The 25,590-nt window shown below is 36.7% G+C and overlaps 1 protein-coding gene across 16 annotated transcripts in view; it reads right to left on the minus strand.

Annotated features, from left to right (window-relative positions):
- MYO3B (myosin IIIB) overlaps positions 1–25,590 on the minus strand; it is a 231,995-nt gene that overhangs the window by 160,558 nt on the left and 45,847 nt on the right. For all 16 annotated transcript variants that reach the window (XR_002439454.1, XR_002439455.1, XR_002439456.1 and 13 more), the window contains 2 exons: positions 22,468–22,613; positions 567–632 (listed from right to left, as the gene is read on the minus strand). Coding sequence is in view for 13 of the 16 variants with exons in the window: in XM_021399366.1 (XP_021255041.1) it covers positions 567–632; positions 22,468–22,613 (212 nt within the window). In the remaining 3 variants the exon portion in view is untranslated. The remainder of the gene's footprint in view (positions 1–566; positions 633–22,467; positions 22,614–25,590) is intronic.

Raw genomic sequence — 25,590 nt, forward strand, 5'->3', positions numbered from 1 at the left:
TAGACTACCGTGGCCTGAATGAAGTCACACCCCCACTGAGTGCTGCCGTGCCGGACATGCTAGAACTCCAGTATGAACTGGAGTCAAAATCTGTAGCATCTATGTAAAATGTTACACTATTGGTACAACTCCTGATCATGTGCATGTTGGGTATACAACCTACTGAATATTAGGAAAGTGGAAAAAGGCAACTGTTTTCTTTCTTGTCTTTTAAAATCTTATTTTAAAATGACCAGCAGTCATTTTCACTAATGCTTTTTCTCTTTGACACAGAACTCCTCTGCAAAACCATCACGGAAATCAGTTGTATTTATAAGCATGCTCCAACTCTATCAAAAAGTCAAGAAGCAAGCCAAGTAAGGAGCTCAGAGAAGCTGTGAAAAAAATTACATGAGAAGATCTAACTATTGAATAGCTTTCAACAGCTGAAAAACAGTCTAGAATCTATGAAAAAAGTGAACTTAAAAACCTGCAAAAACAATAACTCCATAAACCAAATTCTGCTTTCAGATTGACATGCATAGGCCTTCCTGAATAAGCTAGTTTTAAAAGAAAATAACACTCACTGTGAAATGAAATGGTTGAATCCTCTGCACCATTTTTCAGGATGTAGCAAAGTTGGAGGAGGATTTCTGAAAAACAAAAAAAAAAAAAAAGTTTTGGGGTTTAGAATGTTAGTGTTTCCAAGAATTTTCTCAGAGATAGTCAACAAAGATGATACTGGTCCCACTAGGGCTAAGAAGAAGATGGAGAAAGTAATGTATTTCAGATGCCTGTTCGTTTTTTCTTGCTGCTGCTTTTTCATTGACAATTTTGCTCTTTTCATGTCCTTCTCCTTTTATGTCAATACCTTTGAAGTTGTCAGTCAGTATAGCTCACAGTATGCTTCACAATATTTCCCATTTAACTCAGCCTGACTCAGAAAGCATCAACATAGATTGGAAGATTAACCTAGCCATCATACTCCTTTAGCTCTTTACCCCAGATCACTGATGCTGACCACGAGTTTTTTAAGTATAGTTATTATCGTAATAACAGGTACCAGGTTATCAACACACAGTGAGATTTCCATCCAGATTTCCATCAGTTTGGATGACTTAGAAGAAAATGTCTCCATGCTGTAAATGCTATTAAAAATAGATGTTATTTTTAAAATGACATTTAGCACAGTATTGTCTCTTCCACAAGCATTATCTGAAGCTCTAATGGGTTCCATGTTACTTGGCATATGATTCCTTTCTGACCGTTACAGTTAAATTACACAAAAATACAGACTAGGGCCTACTGGTCATGTTAAGTGGACTAAATTTCAGTGGACCAGCCTATAGCAAGAAGTATTTATGAATTACAAACTGTACTATTACCTCCCAGAGGTTTCTTCAGCAACCTAACATTTAGTAAGTATTGAAGTATATTTAACATCTTAAAATTAAACTTTTATTTTATAAAACCTTAATAATTTATCTTTTGCTGCATTTGAGGTTTCAATTCCATGGATCACATATTACCGATGTGACAAAAAAATCACATATGATTTATTGAAAAACAGAAACATCCAATAATAGTCTGGACTGTATCATAAATTGCCTCATTTATACTAGGGACACATCTAACAGCAAGACACTGCTTGGAAACATCTCACAATACAAAAAGGCAAACAGCATATATACAGTATAAATTAGTGTTGATCTGCTTAGTGGTTTTGAATTTTTCAAAAACTGATTCAAAGTAGTTACATTTAACAATTACTCTCAAACAAAACAGATTAAAAAAAGAAGAGATCATGTGGGTTTGTCATAGTTGGATCATTTCTGTTCATCTATATCTACTCAAAACAAATGCAGTCTTATAATTCACTGCAGGCTGTCATGTTTTCTGAGATGAGTGCATTATTACTTTTCTGTTTTCATATAGAAGACTCAAGGAACACAATTTTCTTCACAAAGTGAAGAAATTCAGAATGTTTGAGGTGTGCATCTCTTAACAAATTTACATGTAGGAAGCATTATTTTCAGAGCAGCCCATGAGCAAGGAAAAAAAAAAAAAACAACTGTATACAAGAAAGGTAATCTTTTCTATATAATGAAAATGGTTTATCAGCTCACAAAATCCACATGCATGACCTCTGCAAACAGCTTTAAGAGGCTCTCAGCGAGGATAGCACCAGGTCTGCTGTTCGTCTTTATTTTGCAGGAATACTACTCTCACAGGAAAACAAATCTGATAATTGGTATTCTGATGAGTGCAAATTTTTATTGTATTGCCTAGAAGTACAATGTATTTCTTTTTAGAATGATACCAACACTGTCTACTGAATATTTATCATGAAATTCTGAATTTCACTGCAAAATAATTTGCGTTTGCAAAAGCTCAATTACTGTTCATGAAACTTGTACTTTTGTCTTCCCTATTCACACTGTTCTTGAAGTCTTGCCACGGTGGTAACAACGGTGCTTACAAAAAACATACTGTTTGGAGGCAGTATTCATAATCCCACAAAGAACTTCTTCAAAAAAAGGAAAAAGGACACATAGGTACTTAAATTATTTGCAGATGTTATGATGGAAACAAGTGGAATTGCATCATGGAAGAACAGACCAGCTGAGCAGATGTCAGGAAATGTATTTACTCATTTGCAGGTTAATGACTAATGGAGGAAGTAATGTTTTTAACCACACAGAACATGCTATGACCAATGAATCTCTAAGCTACTAAGCATTCACTGGACACTCTCTCACAGGTGGACAAGTATGCCATGTGCCAACTTGTGAGTTGTGGCCACATACAGGTGACCAAGAAATCTGTAATTCTACAGATGTTTTCTTGATGCTTTTGTACTGTTGACAGAAGACCCTATGTTGTTCTTAGTGTTTTCACAGTAAAATCATAGAATTGGTAGCCCTCTGTTCTTAAATCACTAAATACTGCTCTGACAAACATGTCTAGAATGTTAATTCCTAATGCTAATCTGTAAAGCATATTAGTACCCTTTGATGAAAAACACTACCAAAATAAAAGTACAAAATAGGGTCACCCTATTCTGGGATGGTAACCATAAATAATTTTCCAGGAAGGGGCATGACAGTCATTTAAGCTTCCCTACAATTTATTTATCTAAGACACCACAGAGTGTCTTCCATGGTGATGGCAGAAAACGTCATCACTTCCATGGCATCTCCTGAAGTGCACTCCTGTCATATCATTCAAATCCAACTTTTAGGCCAGGTATGCAAGTGTAACCCTCCATTCAAGAATTTAAGCCTTTTTTGTGAGCAAACTAAGTCCTTGCAGTTTGAAATTAATAATCCATTAAAACATCTGCAATTTGTATCACTTGAAAAAGGAAAATGACTCATAACATTATCAGATGCCAAACTGCAGAGAAACACAACACTTGTCTCATCACTGTGGCTCATCAAAGGTCAAACTAAGGCCATTTGTGACACTAGCTTATATTTCTGACATCACTGAATTTTACCAACATCTAGGAAGCTTCTGCAATACTCAGAACACATTCACAGATAGACTAAAAGCTGCCTCTTGGTAACTTGCTGACATAACTTACTCTATCCTTTGCATACAAAATCAGAACACTTTGCATGCAACCTTTCAATCACTTGGCCACATATCCGATCAGCTGAAGGACAACACAGACCTATTTTCTACTATAAGTCATGGAAATTAGGAGAAGTAGGTATATTATTGGGAGAAGCATATACATTATTTCAAAAAGCAGGTATAATTGGGCTTGTCCTTTGAAAACATTCTCATCTGATGCAAGATGAGTAATCAAACATATATTTCCCAACTTTGTGTCTTTTATCCTTTTGCTCTACAGTTAAAAATTAGTCATAGGACTACATGCTCTATTTCCTTAGGCAGATACACTACCCTCATATACAGTGCCTTCCGTGGCGATGCCATTTTTCACGGGAGTTTTGGTTCAGTAAGGACTCAAGATTCCGTCTGTACAACAGACCTCATGCAGAAGCACAATGTTCCTTAGAACATGAAGACAAGAGCAAGCTTATCAAGCAAGAACTGCTGCTGAATTCTGAATGACACACGGATAGTTAAGTGCTGGAAATATGTTAATCAGTTGGACTTGATGTGTTCCCTGTCATTCAGCTTGCCTCCAAAGTCACAGCTGGTAAAACAAAATCAGTCATTTTACCACAATAAGGACAACGATGCAGTTCAGTAAGCACCATTCATTCTTTATGGTAAGTTGTGAGCCTAATTACAGATCACAGACAATAGATTCTTATTGGCAAATGGAAAATAAATGTTTTGTATTAAAATACATCTATCAAAAATTTTAAAAAAACTGAAGACACACCTACTGTTTCTTAAGCTAATTTAGTAAACTTAGCCATACAAACAAAAACTAAGATAGAGCCTCCAATGACCAGATTGCATCACCAGCCTACTATGCTGTTTCTAATGGAGAAATTAGCAGATGAACCTCCGACATCTGTCACCATGAACAGGTTCTGGCAGCCACAGCCCCTTACAGGCACATTGTGATGGTTGTTTTTTTTTTAAGCATACTGAAATAGGGCAACCAGAAACAATAATCCTGTTGACAGTCACCTGCGTTATATGTAGACAGATTTTAAATGAAATTAAACCATTCACGCCCATTTCCAAATGTTATATGAAACAGCTATATAAAAAGCAGAAAGTGAATCATGTGTAATAATGAGATTTCCTTTTAAAAGGTTACACAGAAAAAGTGGTTGTATTTACGTAAGTGAATATTTGACATCAATTATTACCTGACAAATTCTCATACAAGTCGTGCCCCTGCAAAGCATCCCCATCTTGGGTAACTCATCGAAAACAACAAAAGGATTCTTAACAGGACTCAGAGGGTCTCCCAGTCTGCAGACCATTCAAATGAATAAGAGTTTTCCACTTATCTAATTGAAAAACTCATATCCTAAACACTCTCCCATTAAAGGCTACTCAGGTTTGATTGAATTTCACTATTATATTTCACCAATGTTCACTCAGTGGGATGCAGTGTATGGCTTCAGCTCTGTAAGGTTAACAGAAATTGCAGAGTTTAGATGCCTGCAGGAATGGATAATCAGCACAAAACCCTCTGTGTATTTGGATGCAGGGCTTTGAAATTATTCCTTCAAAAGAAGAGGGAAGGAGGAAGAGAGGGGAAAAGGCATGTTCCTGGCAAATTTACTCTCCAGCAACTTTCTCACTTACAACTGATTCATTTCTGAATAGTTTCTCCTTTTCTACTCCATCTCTTTTATCTCCCTCTTCTTGAAAGGAATGTTTTCCACATTTAAGTATCTAGTTCAAAACTTTTATCACATGACTTCATGAATTATCTACTGAATAAAAATACTGAAATAAAGTGAAAGTGCCTTAATTCTAAAAAAGATATGCTACTTTAAACCAAGATCAAGACCTACCTCGGGAACATCAAAACCCACCATGAAAACAGTTAAGAGGAAGCAGAATACAAAACACTACTGCCTCACTGCTGAAAAGAATGACATCCTCCCTGCGAAAGTACCTTGCTGTCTTTTAATTACAGAGAAAGAGATACTTGTTATTTCCACACTGGAATGAACGCGCTGTGTATTTCATAGATTGTACATAGTGCGAAAGTCTGGACTGAATTTAAAGGTTAAAAAAAATTTGTATTGAGTTGAAAGTAAAACTGACAAATGTAACTAAGAGACCTTAAGATCCTAATTGTTTGACAGGGTCTAGAGTAACCATTCACTTTAAAAACAACAACAAAAAAAAATATAAATCCAAAAATGAACAAAATATCGAATCTCTCTCTAAAACATATTTAAATGAAGATTTATTCACAAGTCTCCAGCTTAAAATATTTCAACTTTCAGCATAATGAGCAAAAATAAATGGTAAAAGGTAGTCAGTTCCAGAATTATGCACAAACCTCCTTTTGATTTTCAAGATTCACTTTATGAATTGCCAAAAGAAAAGCACTTCGGGAAGGATATAAAAGAGGCTGTCAAAAGAAACATCCTAAGAAACCTCCTTCACATGAACAATCCTGTACTTGAAACAGTACATAAGAGTCACCTTTAAAGTAATGAGTATAAAAATAAATAATGTGCTAGGCACATTAAATCACTTTGAAGGTCAAATTATAACCTTCATAAAATGCATTAAAAAATCTCAATTATGGATTTTTTTTTAGTTTATACAGACAGAAAGAAAATGGATGAAAATGTATTGCAAAGTGTTCTGCTTGGGAACATCTGGATTATCTTTGACTTTTTCCCTTGAACATTGCAATTCACAGGCCACTGATTTCAGTCAGATTTGGCAGCTGCACTTTCATTAGCCTTTTTTAGGACTTGACAAGGCATCATTTATTCCTGTCATTTACTCTTCAGTTTTCAGATTCATTTTCTGGCTTCAGTGAGACAGAAACAAGTATTTTATTTCAGAAATACTTCTGGATGGAAGTGAACCCACACAGTTTTGCATTCCAATGGTCAAGCTTCAAAACAGACAGCATTACTGGGTTATAAATATGCTTTGTCATCTCAGTTATTCACAGAAGTTTCAGAGAACTAAAGAGGCACCAGCAAATTATTTCCTTTGTTTCAATTGGTGTTAACAATTGAGATTTTTATTTATAATCAATTCACATCTTAACTGCAATATAGTATTTTGCTTTTCTATTAAAACCATGGCTCTGTGAATCTGAAAAGGAGGAGAAATGTCAGTTGCCAAAGAAATAAAAATGGGACAGTAATGCTTCTGTGCCTGGCTGAAACACATATGCTGTTGTCTAGACACTACAATTTTGTAGTTGGAACAGTAAAATACTACAATTACATGGCATATTTGTAGTGTTGTCTGAGAAAATAAAGCATCTTAAAATCTGAAAGTGAAAATCACATAGGTAACTCCAAGTCAACTGTACATGTTTCAAACTCCCACTGTACACCAATCAGTTTATGAGGCCTGAGTAGACCTCATGCCTGAGGGTGCTGCCCAGTGGAGCATATCCATTCTTGGAAAGTTGACTAAAATTTGGCTCGACAAGAGGAAAACTAACATGGACATCACAAATTGTTTCATTTAAGAAATGGAGGAAAAGGGACTGAAGACTAATGTGAGCAATAGTCTTCGAAAATTTCAGAGAAACTGAGATCACTGAGTTATGATAACAGGAAAGTTCAAGCTGAGAAAGCAAGAAATAGCTGAGGAGAAATTGGGATGCTGTTCTAAAAGAGAAGCAAGATCAGCCTTCCCCAGGGTAATTTCCCTCTGTGATTCTAGGGCCCCAAGAATACCAACCAGAAAAATAACTTTCATCCCACAATAAAGCATTCAGATTCTGAAAGAGGGATCAGTAGATAAGATTTTCTGTTCTGTCCACCTCTGCCAGTAAGCTTCTATGATATAATGGGCAAAACTTTTTGCTTCTTGTGTTACTTCTTTTATTTCTTTGTTTTATTAATTTAGCTCTTATTTTCAAAGAGGAAAAGACTTTCTTATCCTTTCTTTTTTCACACAGAGAGAAATCTTTTAACTGAGGATCTACAGAAATAAAAATAAGCACACCAGTGACCCCATAAAATAAGTTTATTACCATATTGGTATAGCAAGTACTGAACATGGAATTTAATCATGGTTGACAACAACAAGCAGTCTGCATTTTCAAGTGGAAACAAGGATTATTCTTCATTCATATTTTTTTTGGCTCACAACTTACTCACTAGTTTTGGTTTAGTCTGGTTCATAGTACTGTAAGAACAAATATTCTGATAGTCCTACCAGTCTGGTTCATAACTGAATATTTATGGAAGGAATACATTAGTTGATGCTGGCATATTTCCAATTGAACATTACGAGGGATATTATAAAGACTCTAAAGCAACTGACTAAATACTGAAGCATAAAGAAATGCACAAGACCTGTTAAAACAACCATTAAAAAAAAAATAAGAAATTGTCTTTTGAGATAATATGCCTTCTGATCACAAGGTCTGTACGTGAAATGGAATTTGTTTCCTGTCCTATTCCTTCCAAAATGCTTTCTTTCAAAACACTTGAATTTTGATCTGCTTTTAAAAACACTGTATGACAGGAATCGTGGTAGATTACAACTGGATTGAAAACTAATAAACACAAGCACCACCTCCTTGGGGACCAAAGAAGACAGAATTGAGAAAGTAAGTTTAGAAGAAAGATAATTATAATATTTGAAGTTGCATAGTGATGAAACATGGTTGGAAGACAGAAAAGAGCTAATGTAAATCATTCTGTATGGCTTGAGAGAAAACTGACACTTGTCATAAGCAGATGAAATGAGAAAATAGCAAAGGATGTTATCTGGTAAACAAATACAATACAGACCTTTTAAAAGCTCATGTTTTGAAAAATGTCACTTCTGTGGCTGCCACAGAATGTTACTACGTAACAGACTGCAATACCCTGGAAGGAGTAAAAACTGCAAAGTAGCTGATGATGGAGGAACGGGCAGGAAGAATATATCAAAATAAAGAATCGGGTATGAGATAAGCATGTTCTTCAAACCATGGAAGACAAACTTCATGTGAAATTTGAGTGTCCTAAATATAGCTACATTTTTGCCATTGACTTTAGCTGGGAAAGGATTTCATTTTCTTAGGGTATCAGTGAAGACCTTGGTATAAACAATGCATAGGATACAATAGCAGTAAGTGTTGAGGACACAAAAATGTTTTAGCTGTCTTTTTCCATAGTAGACATTAACACACTGATTAAGAATCTGAATTATGGCAGCATTTTAAATTTAAAACACAGGAAAACATTGTGTACTTATGTTCCAAATAAACAAATGGTATCTAGAATCAAGCACACTATTTCCTCAACACACTTGGGAACATATGCAATTGTGTCCTTTTAGACATCTAACTACAGTTACACCATACATAATCATGTCTTCCCTGCTTTTTCTGGAGTGCAGAGTTCTGACACAGTTGTTGAGATCCTTCATTATGATTTGTTCAGAGAGAGCTCTCACAAAGAGCACTACAGCCTGTTTGAGTTAAGTGAGCATTCTCTCTACCTGGAGTTTTAAAAAAAGTCACACCAAGTTCTGCAGGGCTTGAATATCCAATGTGAGAAATAAAGATATTTTTAAAAAAGCTTTTAAACAACTTTTAAATAACTCAGCTGAGAAAGAAAAATATTTTTACAGTAATAAAAATACAGGAGTTATAATGAGGAACTAAACTATATATATATTGATATGAGAACTAAATTTTAAAATAGCTAGAATGGCTAAACATAGAAGAAAATTACACTTGCATCAAGTAAGATTTCTGTTTTTGTTTCAGTGTAGGATGGTTGTGTTCTTTTTGTTTCCCTAGACACTTCAAGCAGATGCTGCCTGTAAAAGTCTGACACATTTCAATACTAGCAACAGATCATGGTTCATAAACTTGCGCAATGAAGTTACCTTCTTGTAATTCAGAACATCCTCACCCAGCACTTTGTCTTATCACGCGAATAGTCTGATAAAAGGGAATCTGATATAATCTAAATTGTGAATGAAGAAACCTAGACATCGCATTGTGGCTAATTTAACAAATCTAAACTGCATAAAGTCAAACTTCTTTACAGAAAGGGTTGTTAAGCACTGGAACAGGCTCCCCAGGGAGGTGATTGAGACACCATCCCTGAATGTGTTTAAAAACCCTTTGGATGTGGTGCTCACGGACATGATTTAGTGGTGGGTTGTTAGAGTTAGAGTAGCATGGTTAGGTTGTGGTTGGACTTGATGATCTTTAAGGTCTTTTCCAACCTGAGCAATTCTATGATTCTACTTTAGTCAGACAAATAGAAAGATATAAGATGTTACATCTACTTTTATCTAATAGTCTCAGAGATCGTGGCTACTGGATGCCAAAGCACAGATCTCAACTCTCTCGAGAGAAGTTCCTGCCCTCCTCAAGACTACTAAAGTGAGGTTTTCACAGAAAAAAAAGATAAGCACTGCTCTTCCAAATGCACAAGAGTTGCTTCCATTCAAGTTCCCCCTCCTCACACAGACATATCTTATTTCTCCCCTTCACCATGTGCCTGATTTTGCAGCCACAGTCTAAGACGATATCTCCTACAATTACGCAAGAGAAGAGAGCACCATGTCCTCCCTTCAAGAAATGTTTAAGATGGTATTGGAGCTAGGCTGTTGGGCAAAAGCTAAGCTTATCAGTTCTCTACTACATACATCATTTGCACTCCAGCTATACTTACAGAGACTCCCAGTTCCAAGGCCAAACTAGACTGGCATCACCATCTGTGACTTATTCCGTATCATGTGGTACATGTAAATATTTTTTGCACTAAATCCAGCAGTCTGACCAAAAAAGAGTATTTTTTTGAACAAACATATTTCACCTCAGTTTTATGATCACAAGAAAAGGAAAGTCAGCTCATTCATCAGAATATTCACTCTTGCTAAAATACTTCTGTGGGGATACAAGAATGACTATTCAGAGCAGAAACTATGGAGCAAGATAAATGGCATGAGAAAGCAAGGCTGAGAACCAAGGACATCTCCAGAAAAGAAAAGCAAAAGGAACATCTCATGGCTCTGACTGGATAAACGTCTGCATGTACGGTTAAGGAGTGTTTGTGGAATGTTTTGTTGACATGTAAAGGCAGATGGGAAGGCTAAAAGAGGAGACTTGTTAATGTATATAAGGGATGTGAGAACCTGTAATAAACGATTTAGATCATTCACATCTGAGTCCATGCCTGGATGCCACATACTACCATAAGTAAACATATATTTCCCATTTAAATTGTTCTAAATATAGCTTCCAGTCATTTGATCTCATCACTCACTTGCCAAGTACATTTAAGTATCAATATTAAATACCTCTACACTGGAGAAAACAAGAGCTATGTTCTAGTTGCCTCTGACTTTCTCTTAGATATAATTTTTTTCAATATAACTATATAAATTTTTCAATATAACAAACATAAGAATTCTCTTCAATAACCATGACTTTCCCGGAAAATTCACTTGATTTTGATCAGTTTTACCAAAACCTTTTCCTATCTTCTCAGAGAATTTTTTTTTTCATCATTTGCCCACCCTCAATGTTATTTTTTAAGGGTTACTAACGACACCAGAAAAATTAGCCCAATGATTGCCTCATTCAGACCTGACAAATAAATGAAGTATCCTGCTCTCAGATTTCCTGCTACATATCAGGATGGATGAAGTGAATCTTTCTACCACAGCACAGACTAATGCCAGTTGGAAATGACCTTGGGAGGTCTCTAGTCCAACAGCAGTGAGATCAGAAGCAGCAGTGAGATCAGATGAGGTTGCCTAAGACTTGCAGTCAGTTCTTCACACTGGGAATTCACTGCCAGTCAATTATCTCCATATAAATACTGATGGTACCACAGGGCCAGACAAACGTACCAATTCACTATGCCATTCTTTATCACTTTCCTCCTCCTTTTTCCATTTTCTCCTTTTCCTGCCTGCTATTTTTTCATGCAACACTACTGTGACCTTTGTATACACAGCATTCAACAGTCATTTAGTCTGACTATATTTCAGTGCGTTCATATGTAAAACATGGTCCCCCTGCACAGAATGTAGTACTTGATGTCTTGCCTTGGAGTTATTCTTGGCCTCACAACAGTTGGGAAAGCTTGCAGCTCCTGGAAGGATTCTTGAGAGAAGCTGCAACACAACTATAATCCGAGTGGCCTTTCATTAGCATAAAATAAATCCACAGAAATCATTATTAACTCTCTGAATACCAGTTATCAAGATTTATAACCAATGTCTACTTCAATAAATATTTCCTTAAAATTGTTTATGAGTTCTAACTTATGATTGCACCTGCCATAGGAAAGAAACATAAGACATTAACTATTAATAGTAAATGTGTAGATATGCCTAATGCCTTATTACTGTACTAGTCATAAGTAACGATTAAATATACTCCTTAGAATTTGAACATTAATCAAACTGAAAACTGAAACAAGCAAATCAATATCTTTCCAAGGCACAGCTCATTTTCACCAAATATGTCTGCATTCTACACGATTATTTGTTATTGCATGTTTCTGGAAAATATTACAAAAATAAAAGAACAATTATACATTTGTTACAATCCTAAAGATAATTACAACCACGTTAGACTATGACTAGTATCTAAAAAGTTCAGCCTCCATTTTCTTCTGCTTTTATCATCAGTGAATTAATTCCATTACAAATACAAACATCAATATTCTATTTCTGAGGAAGGCATCTGTTTTTTAATTACATCCAATGAAAGGCTTTGGTACTGTGAAAAGTGTGAGGTGACTTATTCTCTCTGCAATACCAAAGTATGTGAGAGGATTATCTTTTTTCAAGCAAAAATCTAATTTAATTCTTTTCATTCATTGCAAGCAATGTCAGCTAATGAATTCCAACACTAACCATAGGCTAGTGGTCTGAAACATCATTTCACTTCTTCAGGATTGCACTCAAAACACTAACAGAATTGTATTATCTTCCTTGAAACAATGAGTTCTAGCTTGTATCTCTAACACACAAGCATGGCACGTTGCTGGTATACTGATGGCCCTTCAAAATCATAAGCTGACTACACAATAACTCATGAGAAAACGAGCGTGTGTTTTATGTGAACAGCAATGTAAGGATAAACATGTATTTAAGAAAAAAAGGTAATACAGATACAGGTTGGGCAAAGAATGGCTTGAGCGCAGCCCTGAGGAGAAGGATTTGGGAGTTTTGATTGATGAAAGATTCAACATGAGCCGGGAATGTGCGCTTACAGCCCAGAAGGCCAACTGTATCCTGGGATGCATCAAGAGAAGTGTGACCAGCAGGTTGAGGGAGGTGATTCTGCCTCTTTACTCTGCTTTCATCAGACCCCACCTAGAGTACTTCATCCAGTTCTGGAGCCCCCAGTGCAAGAAGGATACGGAGTCGTTGGAGCAGGGGCCAAAAGATTATCAGAGGGCTGGAGCACCTCCCCTACGAGGGCTGGCTGAGAGAGCTGGGGCTCTTCAGCCTCGACAAGAGAAGGCTCCAAGGAGACCTTACAGTGGCCTTCCAGTACTTGAAGGGGGCCTACAGGAAAGCTGAGGGGAACTTCTTATAAGGGCATGTAGCAACAGGACGAGGGGAAACGGTTTTAAACTGGAAGAGTGTAGACTAGATATCAGGAAGAAATTATTTACTGTGAGGGCAGTGAGACACTGGAACAGGTTGCCCAGTGAGGCTGTGAATGCCCCCTCCCTGGAAGAATTCAGTGCCAGGCTGGTTGGGACTTTGAGCAACCTGGTTTAGTGGGAGGTGCCCCTGCCTACAGCAGGGGGGTTGGAACCAGGTGATCTTAAAGGTCCCTTCCAACCCAAACCATTCTACAATTCTATCAAATATTTGACAGAAATATCACAGGTAAGATATGGAACTTAAATCTATACATATACTTCTAAGTTGCTATTTGATGTGGATTTAACCTGAGATTGTGATCCACTGTTAAACTAAAAACTGAAAGGCAAGTTTTTTGCATCTTGTCCTTTAGTCTCCATGAATGACTGATAAAGATTACCAGTTCTTACTAGTAAAATGCTTCTCTCTAAAATTGAATGAGACAAAGATAAGAGATGCTGCCTGAACATTGTCGGCATTACGGCTCCAACCCTACACATTCTTGCCCACCTTATTGCAATTATAAATGGGACTGTAACTTTTTCCACTATAGAACAAAGTTTTAATTCAAATCTTATATTCCACAAGGCCCACTGCAGCAAACAAAAAAACACAACCTCTCTGAAGTAAGCACGAAGTCACGCTAGGCTGTTCCTCAAGCAGCACTGACTGCAAGTCTCTTGTGAACGTCAGTTTTACTGCAAACCTTCCTAGAGGAAGTTTGATGTCAGAACATCATCTGTGCTCAACTGTGGATGAACACCATCCCTAAAAACAATGTAGGGCAATTTGTGAGCTATATGTACAGTTGCAATACTCGGTACTTGTTCTCAACAACAGGAATTCAATGTTATCCTTCTTTCCAGTATTCACAGAGTTTAACACTCTAATGAAGGCTTCATTTGCCTGCAGCTGTTTCAAAGGAGGTGGGGGGGGAGAGGGCAATGATTCGAGTTTACACAATTTAAATCCTGATGGACCATTTTGAAAGGGAAACATAATGCAATTTTAACAGACTGAACAAACTCTAAACAGTCTGCTTCATGCATGCTCACTTAATACTGAGCAAAGACATTCTTAAAATTTTGAGCAGGGAAATCTGCTCTGGTTACCTTGGTGATAAACTAAAGACAAAAATTGCACATAATTGTTGCTGATGTCACTGCTCTCAATTGTTTCCAAGGTTACAGAGCATCTCAAATAATTGTGATGTTTCAAGACTGTACTGAAAGCCCATTTTCTGTTCTCAGTAAATTGTTTAGTGCTGCAGGTAATCTATCTGAACCTTATCTAATAAGGCATCAGCAGCATCTCAGCAACCTCTAGTAATGATGCAGATTTATATGCTGAAAGCAAAGCTACCTTGTTCTTTACTGAGCAATATGAGTCCTGGATTATCTCAATTATTTTTAGCCTAAGAATCTATTTCCATAACAAAGTATATTAATCAATCATATAAAAATATCTGAACAGTAAATGTTTTACTGCAAAGCAATATTACATGTGAATTATCTACCTGGAAGGAAGCTGTTCTCTTGGCTGAATAGTGGAAAATTGGCTGTTAACTATTTATAACTGACTGATTTTCTCACTGTCTTCAAACTCATTTTAAATGCAGAGCACAAGTACTTCCCTGCACTAAAAAAAACTTCAGCCAGGCTAGACTTTCTTTATTACAATCTCTAGCTTACCATGCACCATAGCAAGAACCTCCTTAAAATCAGTTATCATTGTATGTTGGATTAATGTCTTGCCCTTGCAGTATTACTGCCTCAGAAATACCACAGGCAGTGCTGCTATCTACTGTACATCCATGTAAATTTTCAAGGAATTGAGAGAAGTTTCAAAAACACATAAAAACAATGTATTTTTCATTTATGCAATTTAAGCAAAGTTTTGCTGCTAATTCTATCCCATAAATCTAAGTAAACCACATTTGAAATCCTCACTTCTCCTGAAGGAGACAACAGTTAGTCAGTGGCCAACTACCACCTCTCCTTGTGCTGGATGGGCCTTTCGTCACTTGACTGTGCTCAGACTGCAGGGCTTGACCTTGTCAGCATGAAGTTTTCCACTAGAGCAAAACAAAATGGCACTTACTATATCTTAGCCGTCTGCTATTACTTATGCAGTGGATTTTGAAAAGTAGTAATTTACTTTAGAAACTGGTTGACTAAAGCAGTTTATGTGCATTTAATGCATGAAATGAACAGCATATGGAGTCACTAAAAACATCTGCTAGGCATTTCATCTTCTACCTAGAGCTCTGAGAGGGTTAGAGTGCAGCACTGAGAATAGAACAGAATACCAGAGGTTATTCTTCTATTGCTCAGAAAACAGCTGAGAGCAGGGCATGTTTATTTTCATGATTATTCATTTGCATTTCTCAGTGAAATGCTACACATGATTTAGTTCTTCTGAGTGTAATTCCCAAGAATGTTCTAGGAACAAATATACTAACAGGAATGTTTGCTTAAATAGCCTGTTTTAAATGAGTGTTGAAGAATATAAATATAAAACAACACCCTTCTTTTTGTAATTGCCTGTATTCACCAGAAAGCCAGTTGGAGGAGAGACTCTTAACCAATCACAAAGCATCAACTACTATGCAGGCAAAGTCCTCTCTAACAGTTGAAATAGTAAATGCTTACAACAAGCTATTCAACAAGCTACAGAGCATGAATCACTTGCTGAAATTAGGCTTAGTTTCAGCTGGGATGGAATTGTTTTCTTCAGTGTCTTGTTTGATGCTATGTTTTGGTTCTAGGAGAAAAGCGATGTTGATAACACACCAATGTTTATAGTTACTGCTAAACAGCGTTGTAGAGAGCTAAGGCCATTCCAGTTTCTCAACTAATAGTAACAAAGGGCTGGGAGGGGACAGAAACAGGACAGCTGACTTAAACTGGCCAAAGCAATATTTCATATGCTATGACATGATGTGGAAGGAGAGTTTTGAAGGAGATGGGAGTTCATCTCTCTCTCTCTTCAGCTGCTTAGCAGACTAGCTGGGCATCAGTCAGCAGGAGGTAAGCAATTGCATGTGCATCATTTTTATATATATTCATATATATTTGTTGTAATTATTATCCTTTGCTCCATCTTAGTAAATAGTTTTTATCTCAACCCACAAATTCTACTAAGTATTTTTTTCCTTTCAATTCTCTCCTCGCATCCCACTGGGAAGGAGAGGAGTGAGCGAATGACTGTGTGGTGCTTAGCCACCTGCTACGTTAAACCACAACAGCTACAATACGTCTGAACAAAAAATGCATCTGCAAAATCAAATTCTATTTGTATACAATTTATGAATAGGAATAGAAAGACAAAATCAATGAGATGACAGACACAACTATATAACTGTTCATGTGTTAACTAAATAGCTTAGGAAAGAGTGGAGAGAAATTGCACCAAGATAATTTAATTCTAGGGCTGATTCTCCACTATCTCATGTAGTATACAGAAAGTGTTTATTATAGTTTACCACTTTTTCAAATATATTAAAATGATATAAGGTAATGAGGAACAGACCTCATTTTGCTATGATGTCTGTTAAGTGCATACTCTTCCTTTTTTAGACGTATTGCCAGGCTTCAAAGACTATCTATCCATATATTTGATACAATCTTAGACACAAACAACTTTCTCTGCTTTTTAGGCACAGATGATATAATGAAGATAACACTACTACCAGCCACTCATTACTCATTTTAACCCTGACACAAATCTGATTTGATATTACCCACTGATATTACCTAAAATATAGGATCTTTGCAACATGGTCTAAAATTTTCATTTTGGACTGCTATGTATACATACCCTTTCCAGAGCACAACGTACAGCAGTTATCTCCTCTTTGCCACATTACTTTTCATGTCCATTAATCTTCTTTTCAAAATTTCAAATTACTTCTACCTTATGAGATAGTATTGGTAGGATGTAATACTTCTCAAGATAGCATGATTTGAAATATTTATGGGTCTATTTTACTTTAAAAAGCTCAGATCTAATGACATTTGACAATCTCTGTACTTTGTAATATTTTGCCAAAACAGACACACCTAAGTAATGGCAGCAGATGGAATAGGCTAAAAGTATCAATTCCCAAATTACTAACTTTGCTAGGCCACATTCCCTTCATAATTTAGGCCCTTCTGTTGGAGATTTGAGAATATATTTCTAGACAGATGACATGTTAACAGAACTGTTTCATGGTTCAGTGTCTTCTCAGTATGATTTATCTCCATCTGTAGGCACTGGAGGTCCCTTTTCAGGAGATTTATGATTTAGATCCAAGAATTCATTTTGATGAGGGATAATGTGTGCGTCATTGCAAAACAGAACATTAACATTTGCTATAAGATAATGTTTCCTTTCTTATCAGCAGTTTTAAGAATAAAACTCATGCATGTGGTGTCACAACTGTTTCTAAAACAATGCACATTCGAATAATAAGATGAATGAGAAAGGTTTCTAAAATTCTGAATTTCTAAGATTGACATTAGTTGATCAGTAATTATCCTTTTTGCGTTCAAATCCACTTTATTCAAACAGAACTTAAGTCCAAAAGTCTAGTGTCTAATGAAATATCTCACTTAAAATTTAACTGATGTTTTCTTCTTCATTTCAATTTTGGTGTCCGATATTTCTTTCGGACACTGTACTCTCTGTAGGACAAGAAATAGGAAAACACTTCAGCACCCAGCCAACAGCTCAGGCCATAGTACCAAAGATATGAAGTTGAAACTTCACATCTTAAAAAAAAAAATGCAGTATTTTCAGAAGTGCTCATCATTCAGCATCTACTATGAAGTAATGGTCAGATTTTCTGGGAAGTGGAGCACAGAGGAGAAACCTGTGTTTCATGCCTGAATTGAGACACTCAGTAAACTCTGAGTGCTGACCTGCCCTATGAAATACAACTCTTTTTCTTCTTAGATAAATTAAATCTCTAATAGTATTTTCTTACGCTGAACTCAATGAAAAGAAACCTTTTTTATTGTTCTGCTCAAACAGGTTTTTGGTAGTTGCAAGACAGAGTTCTAGACATGAGTGAGAAACAGTGTATGTGTGTCTCTCATCTAGGACAAGGATCAACACTGTCAGGTCATCAATGCACTTTTGTTGCTCACTTCACACTGCACACACAGTTAGTAGTTCCAGTTTAAACTAGAAAATAAAGGACAGAAAACAACACATCTCTTTGCAGCCTTTCTCCCAGCAGCACTCTATGATGTATCCACAGACATGCTCCTTTGCAGACCTCATCATCCCATGGGTCTTTGTCCATCCACGGATCAAGTTACAGAATTGAGACAGGGACCTGTGTTAGCTGGAGGTGAGAAGTTACAGATGTCTTAGGTCTTAGAATAAAGATTTAATTCCTGAACAGAGTTTCCTGAGGATTGAAATTTTTACAATGCTTTGCTGAGTATTTTATTTTCTAAAGCATTGTCACTGACCATTCTTCTGTGGTTCTAACAGCTGTGCAGAAAAGAATAGAGAACTGTAATTTGTTACCTAGTGGAAGAACATTTAGTCTTCGTAACTAGTACCACCTGAATTTAATACATTATTTGCTTCTTATTTAGAGAATGCATATAGCGTATGATGTTTGATTACTGTTATTTTTTCCAATTTTCTTGCTTGAAGTAGTACGAGAAAACCATAAAAGCCTAATTCTGTATTATCTGCTAACATGAACTGAGAATGTGTCTCCAAAGACTTTGGGGGCATATAACTGCTGAGACAGAGTACGAAATCATTAATTCACTGGTTGATTCAAACCCTCTAAAGTCAAAGACTCACAGGCTCCAGCATAATTTATTTAAATAAAAGTCTAGCTCCATAACTCCAGAAGTTGATAATCAATGCCAAGGCTAGTGGCACAACTACTGGCTGTCTCTAGAAAAAACAACTAGAATTGACAGAAACTTAACTACTATAGTTCCCTATTTGCGAATGGAACAATTCTGTGGAAACACACAGATTTCTGTATCTAGCTTTGGAACTTCACCATTATTAACATTTTAAAGATTATTAACTCTTTGTCAATAAAAGTTGTAAGCTATTAAAATTTTCTTGCTGATGCAAGAAATCATCAGCATAAAAATTAGACCAGTTTAGCATGCAGAGGTTAATAGAAACATATGGATCTGTTGTAGTCAAGAATAGAAGGGAACAAGTAAATTTTCAGATAACTCCACCTGAGTAATGTCCAAGTGTCATTTACTGTGAATGGCAATGTCACCTCTTCTCCAAAGTCAAGTCAAATCAGTCCAATCATTAAAAAAAATGAGGGAGAACACATACGGAAATCAGATATATGCAGTAGGTCAATAACACACGACACTTATTGCTCGTTATTCTCAGTAGCTTTCTATGCTTTCAGACAAATTGGAACTTGACTGTAGGGTACCACAGTCACAGCATAACTGTGCAACATGCTGTGCTGTCATTTTGTTTTAGTATATTTAGTACATTAGTACATTGAACAATAGCTGAAACCTGATTTGCTATTTCACATCACACTACAAGAAACCACAGCTGAAAGAGGAGCAGTTATGAACTAATTAAATTGTATACGTCTCTGTCAGAAACTAGAGTGTGAGTACATATATAAGGCTGGAGTTACATCAAATTATATCACTTCCTGTCCCAGGTCAGGAAACAACATCCAGAATCAGAACTGTGCACCTTAATATTCAGCACCATTGAACTCCAACATCTACATGGCTTGAACGGCAAATTATAGCTGTGACATAACTTCAGAAACTGATAGGCTCCTGCTAGTGGCCGAAATCCAGGTGAAAGCAAAGACAAGCTGAACCAGTTCTCCATGCTCACTATATCCATGAGGCGCAGTAAGCTCCAGTTATCACTTGAAAGCAGTGTTATCACCACTCATGAACTCACAGTAATCAGATGAACCAGCCCTTCCCCTATCTCAGTAGATATGCAGACGTATGGTTTGATCTAAACCTTTGCTGGAGCAGAGCTTACTGTACGGTGAGCTCTGACAGGCACCCTCATGATCATGAGGAGGCAGGTACTACTGGTTACTACCACTCAGATGAAATCTGTTCAGGTTGTGTGAACATTCTACCACTCACTTACTCCACCATAATCTAAGCTGTTTGACTGCAGGGATCAGCAGAGCAATTTTAAGACACAAGATATGCTAGGCACAGCACAAATGCCTCTGAAAGTTCAACAACTGTTTGTCTCACTTAAGAAGCTCACGGAGTTCAGAGTCTAACTGCAGTGTCACTGAGCTAAAAACTAGGGCTGAGCAGTTTGGATCAAAATTATGATGCAGAAAAAGTCTTGGGCAAGAAGTTGAGAGGCAAGGACTTGTAGCTGGTAAAATAAACAAAAAATAGCAGGATTCCTTCTCTTTTGTTTGGATCTTAGAGTGACACTAAGTCATGTGGAGAGAGGAAATAGGAATCAGCAGACTCCTTCCTATTTTAAGGCTGACAAAGTTTATCAAATAGAGCAAGAGGAACACACAAAAACAAAAGGAGGGAATTCTTCAAATAAAATAGAGCTAAACTGTAGACTTCCTTGCTACTATACGTTATAGTAGATAGGAGTTTGTATTGAATAAATTTAGAGATGAGAAACTCACTCTGAGATACTATCTGACTGAAATGATCAAGAGCGTAACATTGGCATATACAGCTTCAAACACAGACATTATGAAAGCAGAAAGTGAAAAGATGCCAGATCCCCAAACTTAGAGGATTTTGTATTGAACAATCTTGACAGTTCAGCTGCAATATAGTAGATTACTTCTAAAATATCAAATCACAGTGAGAGAGGAATGCATCTTTTGGTTGAATTTACTCAAACAACTACCAGGAGAGAAGCTCTATTGCACAGCAATAGCTCACAGAACACAGAACATAGGGAAACCCCTTGTTGCAAAAAATATTATAAAAGACCACTACATTTCTATTTAGTAAGTGTACCCATTATTTATTTCTCCAAAATAGACACTTTATCTTGGTTTTGCTAAATCATACAGAGATGCAACAGCAAATATGGAAAGAGAAAAACTACACACAGAAATCAAAGCCTCCACATGTCTTATTCTATCATCCTTATTGCTTGCTGTTCTGTATACTATTGACGTGACTTCTGTTCTCTTAAACTGTTTTGAGCACTGATAAAATTTATAGATATTGCTTCAGTATGCTGAAGCCTCTCTTGCTTCCCTAATTGCCAGGATCTGTTTTACACTTGTGCAAAGGCAACAAGATGAACTGCTGCTTCAGTATGAATAATTTTGCAAAGAGTGGTGGCAGTTCACGTCTGGGCTGGGGAGAAGGAGATAACTATATGATGCAGAACCTAGCACAACTGCATCTGCATATAAATAGACTTAATCAGAAATGCAAATTGCAATCAGAAGAAATTGTAAAAGCCTATGATAACTGAGCAGATAAGAAAAGGTCAAACTCTTGTATAGCTGAAAGTTTTAAACTGTTATCAGCCAGTGGAGATTCCTTTTTTACGAACCAAATGTTGAAAAGACAAATATACGCCATTCCATAATCAATGCCATACAAGTTCTTGACACATTTTTCCTATTATTACAACATTTCTGTTGTTAAACCCTATTTCACACTGTCAGTCTCAACTTACTCAGGAAGTGTCAATGAAATGAAAACAAAATGAAACCAGAAATAGTCAGCATGAAGTAACACAGTTAATTTACAAGAGAACACATGGAAGTAATTTCTATTTCCATTTCATTTCCATGTGTGAAGATCTTGATTGTCTTAACATCCTCAAGTAAATGAAAAACTAAATGACAACTACTGTTTGCTGAAACTGTTTCATAACACTGTCAAAATTGTGTATTTTTCTTCTGCAGTAAAAGCAGCCTAAGACTCTACAGGAATAACACTGACAAATGTTATTTAACAGTTTCAAATGTTGGCTTCTTCCTTTTTTGAAACAAATGGTTTTTACAAATAGTAACTAAGACAAATTCATTTGAATGGAGGTACCTAGATATTATGTGATTTTACATTCTAAGATGAGAATAAAATAAATATGTAATTGCGTACCATTTCAAGAAGAAAAAACTTTTTTTTTTTTTAAGAAGCCAGGCTGACAAAAGAAGTCTTAACATTACACCTTTTTGACGTGATTTACTATAATAAATTCTTAGGATTTGAATCACAAACATTTATCTAATGCTTCTTTCACATTTGACTAGAGCTTCAGAACAAACTGGTGAGCAAAGAGAGCCATCTAGTGTCATACCTTGGAATTTTAAAAAGAGTTTTCACTGGATGCATGTCAAATAAAGGAGGGTCTCCATCCCCTAGCTCAATAGCTGTTATCCCCAAAGACCATACGTCACATCGAGCATCATACGAGTAGTCGTATTGCTGTTCACAAGCAATGACCTATCAGAAAAGAAAACAAAAAAATGCATTAACCTAATGCATAATTCAGGCCATCCTAGTGTGACACAAAAGTATTTTTTTGAGTCATGCCTAAAATCCTAATTAACTCTCAAATTCATATCCTTGGGTATACAACTCATAATCCCATTGGTAAATATCCCACAAAATTTATCAGTAAATTAGAACTTCTTTTAGTTTTTTTTTAAATTAATTAAGCTCCAAGGAATGCTTCAAATATCTAAACAAAGAAAGCTGCTTTACTAAATTCTGTTCTTGAACACACTTCCTACAGAAACGAGTGCAAAGGCAGAGAATCCTTATTTATTTATTACTCCTGTTTTACTTCTAAATTCTCTGTTAAGGCATCAGTTTAGGGCACTGCTTTGTAGAAGTACCAACCTGCAAGTCAGCATCCCAGGTAGCTGCTGGCAAAGTCACTTACAGTCTGATGTAAGGAAACCTTTCCTGCAGAAGATTCTGATTACACTTCAACCTCTAAAATACATTTTTTTCCTCCAGAATCTCACTTCACAGGCATGCTACTGGCTCTATTCAACAGGCCCATATAATCTGTCCATCTCTTACTCTGGAATTCATGACCTCATCACTTACTTTATCAGAAAATACAGGTGTTGTACATACTATCCAAAATACTGCAGAAATAGATACGATTTAGGGGGGCAGCTGGTCACTAGTTATTTCCTTTTTTTTTCCCCCTCAACAGAATGTTTTGAATGAAAACTCTAAAATATTTCTTAGTTCTTCAAAGAGTTCATTATAACCTTGGCCTCATTTCAAAGATTCCTCATCTCTTGAAAAAGATGCAGTAGACAGATTGTATGCAACTCATACAGCTTTAAACCATCACTCTTATTTCAGAAGCCTATATGATAATTTCATTTCCTTATACCCAACCTTAAAGGGAAGGAAAGAAACGACTTACAAGCCTTTACAACAAATTTCAATGTGAAGAACCACCACCAGATGATTTGTTCTAAGGGGCTGCACTTGGCATCAGCTGGAATTTCCCCCAGTGCAGTTTTCCTCACAGGTTGAAAGGGACACTTGTGTTTCTTTATTATGTTTGTTTCTTTATACAGTTTCCAAAACATCTATATACTAATGGACACTTTTTCAATAAAAAACAAACAAACAAACATGCAAGTCAGCTTCCAAGGTCATGACTCAGAGAAAGCTGGAAGTGGCTTATCTATAGTTGCTTAATGATATGTGCTGTGGTCTCCTTCCCTCTTAATACAGGAAAAATATTTATCTGCTTGGTTGAAAGACTGCTGAAGCCCATCTCCTAACAGTGACTATCTCAGAAGTTCCCAGGTTCTCACCATTGTGCTGAGTCCTTTGCAAATATTTGGATATTTGTTCTCCAACTTTATGAAGCAGATGAATATATTTTCATTTTCAAGGGAAAAAGCATCTGCTCAAGGTCACACTGTATATCAGCAGCAAGACTAAAAGCACAGCTGAGGTCTCCCACAATCAAAGACACCATCACCTTTTACTCTGTAAGCACATCTAAATAGCTTCTAACTACAGGCCAATGGCAAAACTTGCTGGTGAAGGGATGGTATACTGGCTAGTTGAAAAAAGAAAAAAAAGAAGTTGTTGAGCTTCTCTCAGCTTCACAGTGTATTACCTACCAAGCAAAGAAAAAGGAATGAATAAAGCTTCTCTAGACGCCCTGTGTTTCACCACTAACAGCTACAGATTCGGTAAATATGGTACAAGGAGGTAAAATACTGGCACTCTCACCCAGGGGAATTAAACACTGTCAGTTTGTCCTCTATTCTAACATCAGAGCCTGAAGGGATTCTTTTAGAAAAATATTCCGCTTAATCTGCATTCTTTTTGTTTCCAAAATTCACCAATGGACCTTATTACCAAGTATATTTTAGGCAGTTTGACTGTAGTGAGATCAGCTTCAGAGAAAATGTACAAAATGAGCTGCTTTTCTGACACTGAATATGCAGCATATACATTACTTCAGTGATCACTTTGTTTTGAAATAAGCTTTATATTTTAGTGGAACATATTATTAGAATCTCACAATCTTATGCACCACTAATAGAAGCACCAATAAATAGCACCAATTTCAATTTTCCAAGCAGGAGTCTGACTATGGCTTTTTCCTTGATGAACGGTGTATATAGATGATTTGCTTTATATACTGGCTAGCAGAAAACTCTGCCTCAAAATTTAAAGAAATAGCTCTCTCAGTCATAGTTTACAAGCTAAGTCCTTGGGAATGCTCCAGTTCTGTCTTGTCTTGAAAACTGGAACTCCCTGCAGAGCAAAAATCTCTGAAAGCCAGATTAAAAAAATCCCATTGATTCACCCTTTATTATGCTCCTGTCTCTACAGAGAACCCAAAGGTACTTATTTTGGGGAATATCTGTCCTTTTCAGTCAGAATTCTGGAGATAAAACTGCCTCTCAGCTTCTAAAGCTCTTCTGATTCCTGCTCTGCATGGTCCAGAAGAAATTATCCGAAACTGAAGAACATGCTACTTCCTTTCTCAACCTTATGCAAAGACATCATCACATCTGTACCTGTTTTGTACCCAGTAAAATCCCCCCATGCTGGTAAAAGCCAAAAAGAGGAGGCAGTTTGCTTCCCAAACATCAGGGGACGATGTAGTTAATCTTGAGATTTGGCAATGAATGTCATAGGAACAAGCACCAAGTCTTTCACTTCAGCATTGGCTGTTTACATGCACGCCGTAGCCCAGGTTGCTAAGGAGACGGACTTTTTGTACTAGTTGTAATTTCATCGTGGTTTCCCGCCCAGTTATACTGCATTAGGACAGAAAACACCTTACTGTCACACAGAGGAACAGGCAATGTGATGGTACTTGTCAACACCATTTGTGTAGAGGGTCACAGTGGGAGAGGGTAAGGTGGGGGCGATTCACTGGCCTGGCAAAAACAGCACATAAATCAGTCACACTAACTGGAGGGCA

The sequence above is a fragment of the Numida meleagris genome, chromosome 5, assembly GCF_002078875.1.
Source record: "Numida meleagris isolate 19003 breed g44 Domestic line chromosome 5, NumMel1.0, whole genome shotgun sequence".
NCBI classification, from domain to species: domain Eukaryota; kingdom Metazoa; phylum Chordata; class Aves; order Galliformes; family Numididae; genus Numida; species Numida meleagris.